Consider the following 17,070-nt stretch of genomic DNA (forward strand, 5'->3'; position numbering starts at 1 on the left):
TTGTCTTGAGGTTCCCGTCTTTATATACTGGAGTAATCGTGGGTCTCACGAAAGAGCTCCGGGATCCCCGGGGTGTGGAGATAGGGTTCGTTCTGCTTCCGAAGGAGCTATCTGTAGATAAGGCTTATCGTTTCACTTCCGACTCTGGCGGAGCTTGGATGAGTCCTCATCGTGATCTCGAAAAAGTCGGGATCTGTTATCTCATCGTGATTTCGAGAGATTTCGGATCTGTTAGAGAAACCTCTAGAGTTGGTTACATGGCGATTCGGGTTGTTAGCACCAAGGTGATACTTCGATTCTTTAGTTCCGAACTAAATTGGATGCTCTTCGATTCTTTAGTTCCGAACTAAATTGGATGCTCTTCGATTCTTTAGTTCCGAATTGGATTGGATGACGAGGTGAGTTTTGGGCCGAGGTGGCTGAATACCCAAGCTCAAACGCCGTGAACTAGGCTCGCAAGGTTGAGCTGTCATCCCTTGGTCAGGTCGTGTCCCCGTGTCCCCTTCTCGCTAAGTAAGGCCAAATCACCCTTCATCAGATACCACCTCCGACCCCTTTATCTCTCTCTCCTCGCCCCCCCGGGCCCACTGTGAAGGACAATTACGATGCTCTCCAATGAGGTAAATCAGCGGACTACTGTTTATACGTAGTAATAGGCTTGTCCTAACACAATTTGTCGAATTTCACTTGAATAACAGATTGTTTTGTTGCTAGTTTTGTTGGGTGTATATAACAGTTAGGAGAACTCAAATCGAAGTTTGGAGAAGAAACAGAGGGCAGCGTCTCAGTTAAAGAAGAGTTTATGATATCGGAATCCGATATAATAGCTAGGATACGGAGTAAGATCCCTGCCATTGCTGTAGTCAGAGGTTCTAAGGCAACCGAACCAAACCAAGAAAGTTATAACACCAGCAACACCAACAGTGCAAACAATGAAGTGGGAGCTTTAATTTTTCCGGATTTTCAAAGATGGATCATCCGATAGAAACTCCAATGTGATCTTAGAAGACAACGGCCCGAATGCAGCAATTTTTTCCCTAAGATTCAACTATTCCACATCTTCCCTAAGATTTCACCGGCTTCTTATCTTTTCTAAGGTTATGTTTGGTTTGAAGGAAAAGGTAGAAAAATGTAAGAAAATTTATACAAGATTTATAAAATTTCCTTATATTTACCTTTCTTTCCCTACCTTTTCTTCAAACCAAACACAGCTTAGATTCAACTATTCCACATCATAATCGCTTCTTCGATCAATTGTTTTCAGTTCTCGGATTTGATGACTAATCTAACGTGTCCCCAGAAAGCGTATCAGCACCCGTTAATGAAGATGGAAGAGCATTAACTACTTTGGTGCTGACGAGCCTTGCAATTTCTTCTCCGAAGATCAAGCTCCGACCCTTCAATGGTATTGTCCTGTAGAATTAAGTTAAATGTAGCTCTGGAAGAAGACGGTGTTTGTGTCGATAACAGTGGCGGAAGAGCCGGTAGGGTTCAGAGAAGGGGACGGACAAGAATCGATAACCGTCGGGCACATGGGGATGGCTCCAGCCTCCAGACAAATCAGCAACAGTGGCTCAGGGCTCCAAAAGTTGGGTGCGCGGAGTATATTTACGGAGAAGTATGGACAGGTTCAACGCAGATTTCTGATTTCTATTGCAGAATTATAAACATTCAAAATGTCAAAATTTTATATTTTATACACGTCAATAAAGTAGCATTAATTCCGAATTGACATCTATTCAAGAACTGAAGATGTTCCCAATATACGATTAGTAAATGCTATAAAATCGGTGTGAGGCGCGCAGTGTAGGAGCCGGACTCGTTAGATTGCCCCTTTTTGCCATGGTGTTAAATTGCCCCTTTTTCACCTACTAGTAAATTGTCTTTTAACGTTAGTTAATTTCCTAAACCTGGGGATAGTTTAAAAAATTTGTCTTTTTTTACTATCTATTGGATTGTGACAAGTGTTCATTTAATACCCCAAAAAAATCAGTGTCCCGCAAAATTATTCCAATCTGACAGATGTTAATGTTGCTGTATCCCATAATGTAAGTAGACACATATGATGGAATTGAGAGAGGTATGGATTTATATCTCCGCCCCACAACGTCCCACAGTATATCTGGAAACATCTCTCGATGATATCATCGGTCTAGTTTTCACAACGTCTCACAGTATATTTCCATGTATATTAGAAGCATCTCGGATGATAATATCATCTGTTCGATCATCATAATTTATCATCAGAAGATGTTCTTAATACATGGCGGGATTCTAATACATCCGCGGAAATGTGCTGTAGGACGTTATGGGGCGGAGATGTAAACTTAAGAGGCGTAGCATCAAATGTGGATCCCACACATCACTTCATACCTGGCCCACTTATGCAGATGAGTGGGCCCATCCTTAACGCGGTTATCCCAACTCCCAAATACTAGACCTTGTGGAAGAAGATTCGTAGAAGGGTCGTCTTTGGTAGCCATGATAAAAATCCTTCACCCTTGTTCTCAGTCTTGCTTTTATGAGTGTGTAGGTCCGGCCCTAGAATTCCTTGATGGATTTATAAAACTCCATTTTTGTGTGGTGGGGCCACCTTCTTTTCTTGCCACGTGTAAAAACTGATTAATTTAAACTTCTTTTCTGGACGATCCGACCAGAAAAGAGATCGAACTTGGCAAAATTGAATAAAAGCCCCAACTTTGTAGAAGCGGAGTGTATTTATCTCTGCAGCCAAACATTCCCATTAGAAGTAAGACTCCAAAAGTTGGTAAAGGCCCCACAGCGAGGGTGGCCCTGGGCCGTCTGCGGTTTGGCACCGACTCGATCAAGTGAGTGGGGCTAATCTAAAGCTGATCTTATCGTATTGTGGGTCCCACTACTGAGTTAGAGAGAACAAATCGAAATATCGTCTATATGACATACATCATGCTCCATAAATGTTCTCCACCAGCCAAACAATACCCTTCTGACACAAACACAAGCTCTGCCCTGATAATCTGATTCTGACCATCCACTTGGATGACTTTTGGTCTAAGAAAAGTCTACTCCATGGGCCCTAAATCGAGACACGTGTACGGTAGAGATGTCTTCACTGTACAGATATATATGGTATGAAGAGTATCCAATGCTTTCTTCTTAAAACCTTCTCCTGTAGATAACCTCGTCAATAAGTCCAGTGATTCCAATTTCCAATCTGGCATTCTGCTTCTCTCCCCCGCAAAAGCTTCGAAAACATTCTCTCTCTCTCTCTCTGACTTCAGCTCAAATTTTCTTTTCTTTTCTTTTCCACATTCATTCAAACCGACTTTCTTCAGACCATTAAAAGCAGTCTCTCACCTACATTTTTCTTGTTCAATCTCTCTCTCAACTGTAAATAGTTAGGAACAGAACAGAGCATCCATGGCTGCCAACAAGTTCGCAACCATGTTGAGTAGAAACACACACAAGATCACTGTAATTCTCGTCTATGCAGTTCTTGAATGGATTCTGATATTCCTCCTCCTCGCAAACTCTTTGTTTTCTTATTTGATTGCCAAATTCGCCAACTACTTTGGCCTTAAACCTCCCTGTCTATGGTGTTCCAGAGTTGATCATGTCTTCGAGCCTGGAAAAAGATGTAGCTTTTATAGAGATCTTGTTTGTGAGAGCCACGCCTCTGAGATTTCCAAACTGGGTTACTGTTCCAATCATCGGAAGTTGGCTGAAGCGCAGCAAATGTGCGAGGAATGCTCGTCTTCTCGGCCGAATTGTCATGGGAAGTCGATCGATATCGGGCGACGGATCGCTTTCTTTTCTTGGTTGAAGGATATGGATGTGATCTCGAGTGATGGTGAGAAGAAGGTTGAGAATGGTGAGAAGATTTCGAGGTGTTCGTGCTGTGATGTGAGCATGAGCGGCAAACTTTACTCCCCCTATTTGCTGTTTCAGCCTTCATGGGGTGTTTTGGATTATGCCCAGAAAGGAAATTTGATTACTGCTGCCAACGGTGAGGATCACGATGGAGGTGAGTACTCGGATCCATGTAAATCTGATTGCCAGACTGATCGCTGCTGCGACGATGAACATGACAGGGGAGAAAGAGAAGATGATGGTAGATTGGATGATGAACATCGTCTGCTTTCTGATTTAGATGAAGTTGTTGAAAGAAGAGAAAAGGAGCTAGAAGAAGACTGCTTGAGGTCTCCATCAAGCATAAGAATCGAAGAAATAGTAGGATATGAAGACGAGAAAGTGGGCGCTGTTAGAATAAAAGAGCAAGAGCCACCGGAGGATGAGAATTCAAGTATGTGTGTAGAAGGTATAAATGCTGTTCTTCAATCTTCTGATGACATTATTTTTGAAGCTCGTCATAGAGAAGATGCATCTATTGAAATCATCTCTCTACGTTTGGAGAATATCAATGATATCGATGACCACCGCCTGGTTCCAATCGAATTGATCGATTCTATGACTGATGATAACCAAACCTTATATGGATATAAAGAGGAAGATCAGAACAAGCATGATCATCCAGAAGGACTGTTGGATACTGAATTGCCTATTGAGACGCAAACGGAATCAGTTGTTGACAAGGAAGACATTATAGCAGAGGAATCAGCTGTGCTTTTGGCCGAGGGGAGCGAGGAGAAAACAAGTCCTATGGAGCTTCAATCCATGAAACTGGCGGAAATTGAGAACTGTTCCGCTTTAAACATTGATGAATGCCAAGGAGATTTAGTCGGTGAGGTATGTGAGCAGGTTACCATTGCTCGAGAAGTAAAGGAACCAATCGATATTCCAGGTAAAAGGAATTAATTACTTTAAATGGATAAGTTGCTTATTTATTAGTTCTTTCTACATTCATGTTCAAGAAATCTCAAAATGAAGCATCTCTAAAATCTACAATTTCTTGATATATGCAGCATCTGAAGAAACTAGTTCTAAATTGTTGGATAATGGGACTATATCAGAGATCCCAATAGAGACAGATATGCCTGATCAGCAACCTAATGATCTGCCTCAAGTTCATGAACCTGTTACTATAATCCCATGCCTGCCAGAAGAGCACTTCTCCAATAATTACAGCAATGCTGGAAATTCTGCAATCTCTGATACGTTGATGGCAGATGATGGCCAAGGTAAGACTTAGAAAACTCTGTTTGTCATCTCGTAATCAAATTCCTTTTTCTTTTAAGTTTCAATACATTTCTTCAATAGGAGTTCAGTTTGTAATGTGAATCTTACCATATTTAGATTCCAAGCAAGCTGAGGAAGCCACCATAGAAAGCAAAACCATATCTGTTGACAGAACTGAACAAGGAATAAACCATCATTTGTCCTTATCCTTAGAGCTTAATGAGGTTGAGGAAGAGAAAGCACCTGAAACACCCGGTTATGTTGAAGGCATCCACCAGATACATAAAAAATTGCTACTGTTAGAGAAAAAGGAATCTGGGACAGAGGATTCTCTGGATGGAAGTGTCAATAGTGATTTTGAAATTGGTGAGGGGGTTCTGACTGTTGAACGCCTGAAAACAGCACTCAAAGCAGAGCGCAGGGTTCTGAAGACTTTATATGCAGAGCTAGAAGAAGAGAGGAGTGCTTCTGCAATAGCTGCTAATCAGACAATGGCAATGATAACTAGGCTTCAGGAGGAGAAAGCTGCAATGCAGATGGAAGCATTGCAGTACCAGAGAATGATGGAAGAACAATCCGAGTATGACCAAGAGGCTTTACAACTTTTAAACGAGCTTATGGTCAAGAGGGAAAAGGAAAAACAAGACCTGGAAAAAGAGTTGGAAGTTTATCGCAAGAAGGTCCTTGATTATGAGGCAAAAGAGAAAAGAAGGCTGAGAAGGAAGGACAGTAGTGGAAGGAGCAGAGCCTCATCCTTTTCTTCCAGCAATGCTGAGGACAGTGATGATCTCTCTATTGATCACCACGGAATTAGGGATGAATATAGCTGCTTATATGGTCATCAGGAAAGCAGCAATAATTGTACTCCTGTTGATGCAGTTCTAGATTTGGAGGATGTGGGTATAGAATGTGCCAAGCATTTGAGTACTCTTGATGAATCACTAGCTGAATTTGAGGAAGAGAGGCTCTTAATTCTAGAGCAGCTCAAGGTACTTGAAGAGAAACTATTTGCATTAGCAGATGAAGAGGAAGAGTTCTTTGAAGATGTGAAACTAATTGATCATTTTCCAAAAGAGAACGGCAAAGAGTTGAATGTGAATTCTGATGTTAGCAATGAGGAAGTAAATAGACTTGAAAATGGTTTCTTCGAGGAATTTGACACAAAATATTATCAAGAGAGAAGAGACATTGGCAGTAAAGCAAAGACGCTCCTTCCTCTTTTTGATGCTATTTCTATAGAAAATGAAGATGGGATAATGGATGAAGAACAAGGAGGATCTGATTCCATTGTCTTGCAAACTTCATCATCTGCCAAGCTCGCATTGGAGAACAAGAAGCATGCCATTGAAGAGGAGGTGGAAAATGTATATGAAAGGCTACAAGCTCTTGAGGCAGATAGAGAATTTTTGAAACATTGTATTAGCTCCTTGAAGAAAGGAGACAAGGGGATGCATCTTCTCCAGGAGATTCTGCAACACCTTCGTGATCTGAGGACTGTGGAGCTCCGTGTAAGGAATATGGGTGATAGTGCTGTAGCATGAGTTTCTGATCAACCATTTTGAACAGGTATATAATAGGTAAAATGACATTCTTTTCTTTTATGGGCCAGATAAGTACCATTATTTCAAATTATTTATATGTAACTCAATTGTAACTCTTTGTGAATTTAGTTGGCACAATTTAAGTGAATTGATATGCCATTGTTCCTGTAACATTGAATACATGTATGCATGCTGATTTCTATGTGACTGTGATCATACATGTATGGTTTTGCAGAGTGCAGATTGATACACACCAGTAGGCATTTCAAGTTTTGATTTACATCTCAATTTACCTAGAATTTCTATTTATCCATTTATGTGTGGAATGCTCATAAATATGTTTCCCCCTTGATGAATGCAGATCAATTTCCCAAGGTATAGTGCATAGTGGGATGAGCACTTCTGTGATGATGATGATATGGAGAAAGATGCTTACAAATTTCGCGCCTTTTATGGCTAGCATGGGAAGTCCCCTTGAAGGAGAGGGAGGCTTCTGTTATGGTTTGCTGATATTGATCCATGAGCAGCAGGCAAGAAAAATGAAGCCTGCCTACTTTTTCTTCTCTTTTTGGTGTCCATCCAAGTCAACCCAAGTTTTTGCGGGTTGTGCTCATCACCACCTTTTGCAGGGAAGGGTGCAGCATGAGGAGGCAGGGAGGTAATCATGCATCTGTGTGAGTGTAGGTTAGTCAGGTCAGGCCACCCTGTCATCGAACGTGTGAGAAATCCTGGCTCTAAAAGCCAATAGACATAATAGAAACTCTGATGCCAGGTAGACAGCTTTAGTTTTTACAAAGTTAGGGACTAGCACATTTCCTTTTTCTTTTTCTTTTCACTTTTTATTTTTTAGGGAAAGGGTAAGGGGAGCCATCCTTCTTTCTCATCTTTGCATCATTTCATCATTTGTGTCTTGACTAGTTGGAGGTCTAGTCGGATTTATCTGTACAAACATGTACCCTTTTGTATCTATATAAGTGAGTATTTGTTGTTACTGGTTTTGTAGTTGTTGATATTTCTTCTTCTGGTGGGAGAATTCATAGCATGGGTGGACTAGCAAGTAGCAACCTAATATAAAAAGGTTGCTTTGAAATGCATTTTGCTTTAAGCAACAATAATTAAAGGTAGGTATGGACACAAAGTGGTTACCAAGTTATTCCTTTCTCTGTGGATATTAGACATTCATATTAAAATGCACCAAGGATTACATGGTTGATGGGACAAAACTGGGTCAATAGCATTGGAAATGGATTTCAAGTTCTGCAATCTGAGTGGTGTGAGGTCTAATTGCAAAATGAAAATTGAAATCATATAGAAGATGATATGGAGAGCACCAACCATACAACCTGATGTAGAGAAGCAAATATACAACAATTGACAGAGGCAGTTGTTCATTTCGATTATCTATTTAGGCATTTTGAGGTCTTATGTTCTTTGAGATGTAAGATTTCAAACTAAATCACAGCTTACAGAATGTATTTTTTTAGTAGTGTGGTTGGCTCTAGACGACTCATGAACTACTCACTAATAAATTGCAGCCTTGGAATTTGTTTAGCTCACTTGCATATCCAATTTTAAATCGGGAATGCTTTCATGGGTAAGTTCAAGTCAGGGTTGTGCTTGTCTGCATTTGATGACAAAAAGGATACTGAACAATTCAAGGTCAACTAACGCCATCTAGAGATCGGTCTCCCTTGGATAGTGACGTGATTTTGTGAGAGGCAGCCACCAGTTTCAGAAAGGTTAGCATCTAATATTCAGAAAAGGAAAGATCCCTGGAAGAACTATTAGACCTAATACTTTTAAGGGCTGCCCACTGGCTAAAAACTATGGAACTGTTCTCAGACTTTTCTATTGCTGACCTGTTAAGAAACTGGAAAGATATAGCAACCTCTACTCTATGTAAGAGGATTCTTAGTCCCTTGCGGTCCCCTCCTCCCTCCAGATTTATAAAAGTGAATTTTGATGGCAGTAGCATAAGGAATCCAGGGCCCTCTGGGATTGGGGGAGTTTTCAGGAATGAAGAAGGGATTGTTATTGCTCTGTTCTCTGTCCCTATTGGAGAAGAAGACTCTATTAAGGCTAAGATCCTTGCAGCTTTGGAAGGGGTTCAAAGAGCAAGGGAACTAAATATCAATCGGCTGACTTTGGAAGGTAATTCAAAGGTGGTGATTAGCTGGTTGAAGAAAGAAGACAGTGGCTTGTGGAGTTACAATAATGAAAAGAAAAAATTCTTATAGCTATGTAGAGGCATTGAGATACAATACAGCTGGGTGAACCAAGCAAGAGGTGGATAGGGAGGCTATTTTTTGGGCTAATTTTTAATCTTCTTTCATTGTAATTTTCTGATGGGGAGATAAGACTCTTTATCTCCCCCTTTCTTGTACCTAAAGCTTCATAATTCTTAATAAAGTTTCTGTTTTTGATAAAAAAAAAAAAGGTTAGCATCTAATAAATTCATTTGGTTCATAAGAATAGGGCTCTGGAATCAGATTCCAACTGTTTGGTTGGGCGGAATTAGAATCCCATTCTTATTCCTGGTGGAATAACATCCCTCCATTTAAGGGAATGGTCATTCCTTCCCCTCGGGAATTAGAATCCATTCTAGCTGATTCTGATTCCGATTCTAGTTCCTGTATGAACCAAACAGGCAGAGGAATAGATCATTCTGATTCTGACTGTAATCTAAATGGACCCTCAGACAGGGGAGAATAGATCATTCCGATTCCGACTATAAACCAAATAGACCCTTAGAATTTTTTTCTTTCTTATGAGCCAACACAATAGGGTATAGCCCTCCGCCCCTCCCCCAAACCCCTAGACTCCCCTACCCAGGTGAAGGTGGAAGTGGAACTGGATCCCAAGTCTCCCCTACAACCAACTAGAGACTTTACCGCAGGCAAGACTGACACTTTCAGTAATGGAGAATTGATGTGTATTAACTATAGGAATTAGTAATCGCTGAGATGCTCATATTACTGTAATCGAAAAAGAAGTGCCCAATGGGCCTCTAAAAATGTCAAGTGATTGGAGCTGTAATGTTGCGTATATGTAGAGAAACTCAAACAGTTGTCAATGATGACATTGCAGCAGTTGTAAATGAAATCCAAGAAAGTGATTGTGGGGGAGGGGGTTCAATCTCCTTGGAGGAAGGACTGTTTCCCTTACAAGGTCTTATTTTTTATGAGTATCCTTGGAGAGCTGTAACCAATAAATTGCTAAACCTTACTGACCTTAGGGCACTGGTCCACCCCTTTCGAGATGTTGTAAAATCGGTTTACATGTGATGTCAGTTGGGCTTGTTGGTTTCTTGGATTTATGAACAGTTCATCTAGACTTGTTAAAATAAAACTCTTTTCTTTTTTCTTTTTGATAATTAATTGGGTTGAAAATCTAAAATCAACCTAGCTAGACCTCATCTCTGTGAACATCTATATGATTTGAACAGAACTCGTGAATGTTGAAACTAAGAAGATCAAATCTCAAGCTGAAGCACATCGAATCAACTTGAATGGATGAATAGAATTTTCTTGCATTTTTTAAACAAAAAAAGAATATAATATTACACAGTTAATATTAAAACTCAAATGTTCATGGTGAATATTGATATTGAGGGACCGTTCGCTTTTTGAAAAATTACTTATCCAGGTTAGTGCATTTACCCATGTTTTTTTTTATTTTCCAGGTAAATAAAACACTGACCGTTTTAACCATAAAAAATCCATTATTATAAGGGGCATTTTTGTCCCATCAAAGTATTGGCAATTTCCCCCATGTGAGAAGATATTTACCCAAGTGAGAGATTACCTAGGTAAATGATACTCAGAAAAATAAACTTTCCCTAATCCCCACATAAATATAAAAAAATGAACATGAGTTTTTTGATGGACCAACTTTTCCCCTCTCAAAATCTAAAATACAAATGCCCCCTGAAATTAAACTATCCTTGGAGTGGCACTACATCATTCTGTTCCTTTACTTTTTTATTTGAAAGAAATCACATTGTTCTCCCACTGCTGAATGGTCATATTGGAACTCTAGCCATTTTTGTTGTTTTTGTCTCCATAAAAATAAGCCATAAGAGACACAGGCAGAGTTCGGGTACTTGTTTGAAAACACAAGTGCTCATAAGCTTTGGTGAAAAAGCGCTTATTTCAAATAGAGACGGTATAGATATTTTTAAAATGGCATGGCCGGCTAAGGAAATAAGCATTTATTAAATAAGCACTTAAAAATAATAAATCCATAACTTGAGCTTCTCAAATAAGTGCTTATTCCTCAGGCTTATTTATCAAATGTAAATAAATATTTATTTATCAAATGTAAATAAATACTTATTGATATGGTCCCAGGTCCCCACCCCAATAAGCACTTATTTTTAAGCATTCCCAAACTTTGGCCTCAAAGTCGTTTATAGGTTTGTTAAGAGACTCGTGGGGTGTTTGGGTGCCAACAGAAATGGAATCATTTCATTTCATTATCTCATTCATGTTTTCTATAACTAAAATGGCTCCACATAAAATGATTAACTATTGCTCAAAAATGCAAGGAACCACAATGAAATCATTTCACTCCAAGTGGTTCCCAAATTCACTAAAATTGGTGAGACTGAATCACGCAACCACTCTGTTGTCTGGCCAACTGTAAGCTGATTTTCAGATTTTTGTTAATTGCAACCACTCAAAAAGTTTGTAAACAACCAACTGACCAATAGCTACAAGGATTTTATTAACTACCGCCAAAATCTCCTACGTATCTATACATCTACATCTATATCGATTGTTTTTGAGAGGCCTTAAAAGTTGGTAAACAGTCATCATGGTTTCACCTTCAAGTGAAAAGTTTATCATCTGTTAGAGAGTTAGGGCGCTCGTTTTTGGGATTTTGAGAGGAAAAAAGTTGGTCAATGGGATTGTGACTAAGAAACCTATTCTCTTTCTTCAGATTTATGTGGAGATCAGGGGAAATTTATTTTATTGGATATCATTTACCCGGGTAATTCACAATACCATTGACCAAGAAACCTATATACTTTTTTCAGATTTATGTGAGGATCAAGGAAAGTTTATTTTTCTGGGTATCACTTACCTGAGTAAGTAATACCCATCTCCTAAGTTGATAAATTAACTTTCCCATCAAGGGAAAAGTTGCCAACACTTGGACGGGACAAAAATGCCCTTTTTGATAATGAAATTTTTATGGTTAAAATGGTCATTATTTTATTTACCTGGGAAATAAAAAACATGGGTAAATGCACTTTCCTAGGAAACACTTGCCCGGGCAAGTAACTCACCAAAAAGTGAACGGGGCCTTAGAGTGCAAAGTTGAGTAAATTGAAACACTGAACAACTTCTGCAAATTCTTTTGTCAAGGGATGAAAATGAAGAATGTGTATCAAGTGTCATTCCAAAGTCACTACTTGCAGGAAAAGAACGATATGTTCTACCAAAGAAAAAAGTACATAAGAGTATTGATTGCAAGGAAGGACTCTTACATGTTTCCAGGAAGCAAAATTGATAGAAGTGCAGCATTAATTTACTTCACTCATATATATAATTACTTGAATTTTTATCCCATCATTCAGTTCAGATGTAACCATAGACTCCAAAAGGAAAACACCAGCCTCTCACCTGATTGCTCTTTCCAAGACCTCTATTTTACTCCACTGAGAATTCAAACAACATAGTGTGTTTATACTTCTCACCTGGTTGAACAACAACAGAAGGGAAGCTTGGCTGGTTAATAGCATTTGGGAATCCTTGTGTCTCCAAACAAAGCGCTGAATGCTTTCCATAAACAGCCCCGCCTTTACCAACAACACCATTCACATAGTTTGCAGTGTAAAACTGCATGCCAGGGGCATTGGTCCATAGGTTCAAGACTCTTGAGCTCGAGGGATCTTTGACTTTAGCAGCATGTTTCAAGCCTGATTTCTCTTCTCCAAAGTCAAGCACATAGTTGTGGTCATATCCTAGGCCGGAAACTTCATTGATTGAGGCACCAATCTTCTTCTCTGCTGTGAAATCAAAGGGGGTTCCTTTAACCGGCATAATTTCACCAGTTGGAATGCTATTCTGATCCACCGGAGTGATGTGAGATCCCCATATCTGAATCAAATGCTCAAGTACATCCCCAGAACTGTGGCCTGCTAAATTCCAGTAGGTGTGTTGAGCTAAATTAATTGGAGTAGGCTTATTTTCAGGCACAGCTTCCATGTCAAGCTTCATTGTTGCACTTGAAGTAAGCGTATAAGTCGCAGTTATAATAACATTTCCTGGGTATCCTGGTTTGTATACAGCCAATGAATTAGAAAATTTTGAAGCATTACCAAAAGAAACAAACCAAGAGGTATACCTTCTTCACCATCATGACTGTGATATCTGAAAGTAATTGATGGGTTTTCTCCATCTTTACGTTCAATAACTTCCCATACCACTTTATCAAAACCCTTGTTACCACCTAGAAAGGAGGAAGGGAATTAGAAAAAAAAAACATACTTAGGCGTGCAACTTGATGATTCTGTACTTCTTTAAGACAATTTGTTCAAAAGATCTGTAAGGCAAAAATTCAACTCCATATGAAGCACGTGTCCACTAATAAAGGGACCAACTTTTCTCTTGGTTCAGAATCAATAGAAAAAGAAATAAATTTTCAGCCATAGATGGTCATAGCAGTACTTGAATAATGAAATTACTTGTAACTTCTTTACTAGAGAAACACCAAAATTTCTTCCAGAGCCAAATACATACATTCAAAACCAAAAGATAACTTCTTTATTAGATGAATAGAAAATTTTCAGTCAATAAATGCAATGGAATTGCTGGGAAATTAAGGGAGTATTTGGTACCATGGTTGTTTAAAGTAGAATTGGTGTCAATGCTAGCACCATATAGGCTTTTAGAGTTCAATGGTCAATTTTCTGTTTGGTTGGAAACTGTTCTGAGTCAAAACAGTAGATGCAATGGAACTACTGGCAAATTAAGGTTGTCTTTGGTATCATTGCCATTTCAGGCTGAAACGTTTTGAGTAGTGTGGGTGGTGCAAGTTTCAACAGTTAGAGGAGAAGCCTGTTTGGTTAACACTTAATGTTTATAGTCTCAACAGCAATGCTGATTAGGCGTTTATAGTAGATGCGTGTTTGGTATGTCCTATTTCACGTTGAAGTGTTTAAAGTAAACATTTTGATTCTATGTAACACCAATCACACTTCCAATTACTGTTATGCCAATCTAATGGACAAGAATTTTCCAAATCCAAGATTTCATCAGATTTTATTTTTCTCCAGTGTACAGGGGTGTTATGTCTGTAAATGTGTTATAAGGAGCTTCAGGCTTCTTGAGAAGAAGAAGACGATGGAGCTTATACAGTAAAGAAGACTGAGTTTATATTAGCTTTGCTCAAAGTGTTGTATGATACGTGATGTCTATATTAATTCATCACCATGCTACATCAGATGACAGGTAAGTGCCATATCAGCTAAAACATTGTGAGATGCAATGACTGTTGGGGGAAACCTCAATTTGATGTTTCCTCTAATGGCCCCCTGTTGCTATTTTCAGACCAAACGTTTTTTGACTGTTTTGAGTTAAAACAGTCACAACCAAATAAAAAATTTCCATTGCAATTCAAAATGCCTACATGGCACTGATGTGGCAGGGTTTCAGCTACCAAACATACCCTAAGAGAGTATTTGGTACCGTGGTTGTTTAAAGTAGAAATGGTGTCATGCCAGCACCATATAGGCTTTTAGGGTTCAATGGTCAATTTTCTGTTTGGTTGGAAACTGTTCTGAGTCAAAACAGTTACAAAACACTGCATTAGAAATCCATGCCAAGGGGTGTTTGAAGAAACATCAAATTGACCGTTCCTGCTCCCGGAGGCAAAGTCTCAATGCCCCAACTGATGTAGCATTGACATGGATGAAAAAACACGCATTTCTCACCAGTCACCAAACAGGATTCAAGCATAAATGGCGGTGCTTGTGTTTCAAGTATAAATAGTGCTTCAACCCAAAACACTTCAAGTTGTGACACCAACAGTACCAAAAACCAATCGAAGATGTTTCTGTAACTGGAATAAATATTGCTGCACTTAAACTGCTTTAACATCATCCTAAAGAGAATGCTCTCCTGATCCATGCAGTCTGTTCTTTCTGCATAATTTCTTTTTTTTTTTTTGAGAAAAGGTGAAGTATGATTATATTAATAATAGGCCCTGTGTACATTGAGAAGCTGTACAAAAGAAGGACCTCAAAAAAAGGCCATCCTCAAAAAAGTATAATCAGAAAACTATCTTTAAAAACCGTAGACATCCAACTTTTCAAAACTTCTATAGACCAGTTAATGACCTCCGCTTCTGTAGAAGGTTGTTTTTCAAAAATCCTCTTGTTCCTTTCTGACCACACAGCCCACAGCACTGCCAAAGGGATAGAGTTCTAGCATAATTTTCCTTTTTTAGACATCCCCTGAATCTACCATTCCTCAAACAGAGCTCTAACTGAGGCTGGCATGCACCAACTTAGAAACAAATTCAACTAATAATTTTCCTTTCTGCATAATTTCATCTTCACAAATAAATTTTACTTATTTGTTTTTAAAATGAAGAAACAAATTCAACTAATAACCAAAAGAACAGTAAGATAATGGAAAGACTCCTTTACATGCAATGTTCAAGAAACTGATTTCTCACACTTGTATGGGCAGGGTAGCCGAGTGCACCAAGGCTCCCACCAATGCGGGGTCTGGGGAGTGACAGATGTACGCAGCCTTACCCAGGTTGTTTCCAATTTCACACTTGTAAGGGGATTATACAAATTTTCTTTATCTAATTTATATATTGAACATGTTCTATTGATTTCTGACAATCAAACACAATGCAGATTAACCATTCGCAAGTGGGTAATCCATGCATGCAACCAAGAAAACAAGATTCAGGTTTCCCATCTTTATGGCACAAAGAAAAACACAAATTTACCATGCAACAAGGGGTTTAGCTCTTAACCATCAAGACTGTTCACTTTTGCAGTATTCCACATATATGAATTCACTCAAAAAACAGAAAGTTCATACAATTCTTCAGATCTCGAAAATGTACCGTGGAGACTGTTGGGTGGATTGTTGATCGGCAAAGAGTACTCCACTCCATTGAGCATAAACTTCCCATCTTTGATTCTGTTTGCAACCCGACCGACAATGCAGCCAAAATACGGCGCAGCACCTTTCTGAACAAACAGATATTAACACAGACACCATGGATGAGAAAAACAGAAAACACACAGAGCGAGATAGATAGATAGAGAGAGAGAGAGAGAGAGAGGTCATGGTTTGTCGTACCTCCAAAGCGAATTTCTAAAAAAAATATATGAAATGGGTTCCCTTATTTCTCTAGATCAATTCACAAAACTACAATATCCACGATCGATGTCTTCATCAAGAACTAAGAATTAAAGAAAACCGAACTGTTTGATGAAAAGGGTAGACGAAACTCACAAGATATGGCTCGAGGGAGTCGAATCCCAGAACGACATCGGTGAGGTTTCCTTGAAATTCAATAGATTCAAGCATCAATAACATTCCCAACTTTGAATTCGAAAAGGAGGAAAGATGAAGAGTGGAACACCGGAACAGGGGAAAAGGAAAGTACCTTGTTTGTCAGGGACGAGCAGAGAAGTGATCGTGGCACCATAGTTACTGATCTTCACTCGCACGGTTCCATTGTCGAGTTCGAACAGCTCTGCTTTCTGAGTATCGGCCATGGACTCTCCCCTTCCCTCTTATGAGAATTACTGAAAATGGAAGTGTCCTAGAAATCAAAATTTATACAGAGATAGTTTGTAACTTATGAGAGTGGTTTCGTAGGATCGGATGAGTCGAGTCGGGACTCGGGACTCGGGAGAGCAGGGGAGAGAGTCAGAGATCTCTTTATCAGATAAGACTAAGACTTAAGAAGGGACCCACTCTTGACTGTGTATGAATCATGGAACAAATATTAGGGAAAATTCCATTTTAGTATCCTGACCTTTCGGTAGTGTCAAGTTAGTATCGGAATTTTTAAATGTGTCATTGCAGTATTTAAATTTTCAAAAAATGTTAAGTTAGTCCCTACAGTTAATCGATGTCAGTTATTTATTGAAAATGTCAAAATTATCCTTCTATACTATTCATTGTCTTCTACCTTGAGATTGAACCGGTTGAGGTGTTTGAGATTCTACATTAATAAAGTTATTGTCTTCTACCTTTAGATCTAAATCACATTCTTGTCTAGCTATTTCTTTGCTTTCAATTATTGTTTCCTTCTATCATATTTCATGTTTTTTCTCTCTTTTTTGTTGAAAATAATCGATTAAGTCTCAAGGTAGAAAACAATGAACAATGCCTGGGTGGTTTTGACATTTTCAACAGATAACTAATGGTCCATT

General features: G+C 39.0%; 2 protein-coding genes across 3 annotated transcripts; one reads left to right on the forward strand and one right to left on the reverse strand.

Moving 5' to 3' along the window:
* Positions 1-3,168: 3,168 nt before the first annotated feature.
* Positions 3,169-7,647, forward strand: LOC104603303 (myosin-binding protein 3). Of its 2 annotated transcripts, none has more exons than XM_010267335.3 (4): positions 3,169-4,780; positions 4,902-5,117; positions 5,233-6,681; positions 7,018-7,647. In XM_010267335.3, exons 1-3 carry the CDS (start codon positions 3,400-3,402, stop codon positions 6,654-6,656), a joined length of 3,021 nt encoding a protein of 1,006 aa, XP_010265637.1. In that variant the 5' UTR covers positions 3,169-3,399; the 3' UTR covers positions 6,657-6,681; positions 7,018-7,647. The 2 variants fall into 2 exon arrangements, with proteins under 2 accessions (XP_010265637.1, XP_010265710.1); XM_010267408.3 differs by having other exon boundaries at positions 3,176-4,780; positions 5,233-6,692.
* A 4,368-nt stretch (positions 7,648-12,015) lies between these two features.
* LOC104603444 (uncharacterized) lies at positions 12,016-16,607 on the reverse strand. The gene is made up of 5 exons (XM_010267509.3): positions 16,296-16,607; positions 16,142-16,191; positions 15,747-15,873; positions 13,008-13,112; positions 12,016-12,936 (listed from the first exon to the last, which is right to left on the reverse strand). Exons 1-5 carry the CDS (start codon positions 16,405-16,407, stop codon positions 12,311-12,313), a joined length of 1,020 nt encoding a protein of 339 aa, XP_010265811.1. The 5' UTR covers positions 16,408-16,607; the 3' UTR covers positions 12,016-12,310.
* Positions 16,608-17,070: the final 463 nt, after the last annotated feature.

Source organism: Nelumbo nucifera, chromosome 3 (assembly GCF_055504915.1).
Source record: "Nelumbo nucifera cultivar China Antique chromosome 3, China Antique-T2T, whole genome shotgun sequence".
In the NCBI taxonomy this organism is placed as follows: Eukaryota; Viridiplantae; Streptophyta; class Magnoliopsida; order Proteales; family Nelumbonaceae; genus Nelumbo; species Nelumbo nucifera.

What these genes read in the sequence shown, in the direction of transcription:
- LOC104603303 (XM_010267335.3), top strand. Translation starts at nt 3,400, where the DNA reads ATGGCTGCCAACAAGTTCGCAACCATGTTGAGTAGAAACACACACAAG. An exon ending in GGAACCAATCGATATTCCAG is followed by an intron (nt 4,781 to 4,901) that starts GTAAAAGGAATT and finishes TGATATATGCAG; the next exon opens with CATCTGAAGAAACTAGTTCT. An exon ending in GATGGCAGATGATGGCCAAG is followed by an intron (nt 5,118 to 5,232) that starts GTAAGACTTAGA and finishes TACCATATTTAG; the next exon opens with ATTCCAAGCAAGCTGAGGAA.
- LOC104603444 (XM_010267509.3), bottom strand. Translation starts at nt 16,407, where the DNA reads ATGGCCGATACTCAGAAAGCAGAGCTGTTCGAACTCGACAATGGAACC. An exon ending in GCTCGTCCCTGACAAACAAG is followed by an intron (nt 16,192 to 16,295) that starts GTACTTTCCTTT and finishes TTGAATTTCAAG; the next exon opens with GAAACCTCACCGATGTCGTT. An exon ending in ACTCCCTCGAGCCATATCTT is followed by an intron (nt 15,874 to 16,141) that starts GTGAGTTTCGTC and finishes CTGTTTGTTCAG; the next exon opens with AAAGGTGCTGCGCCGTATTT.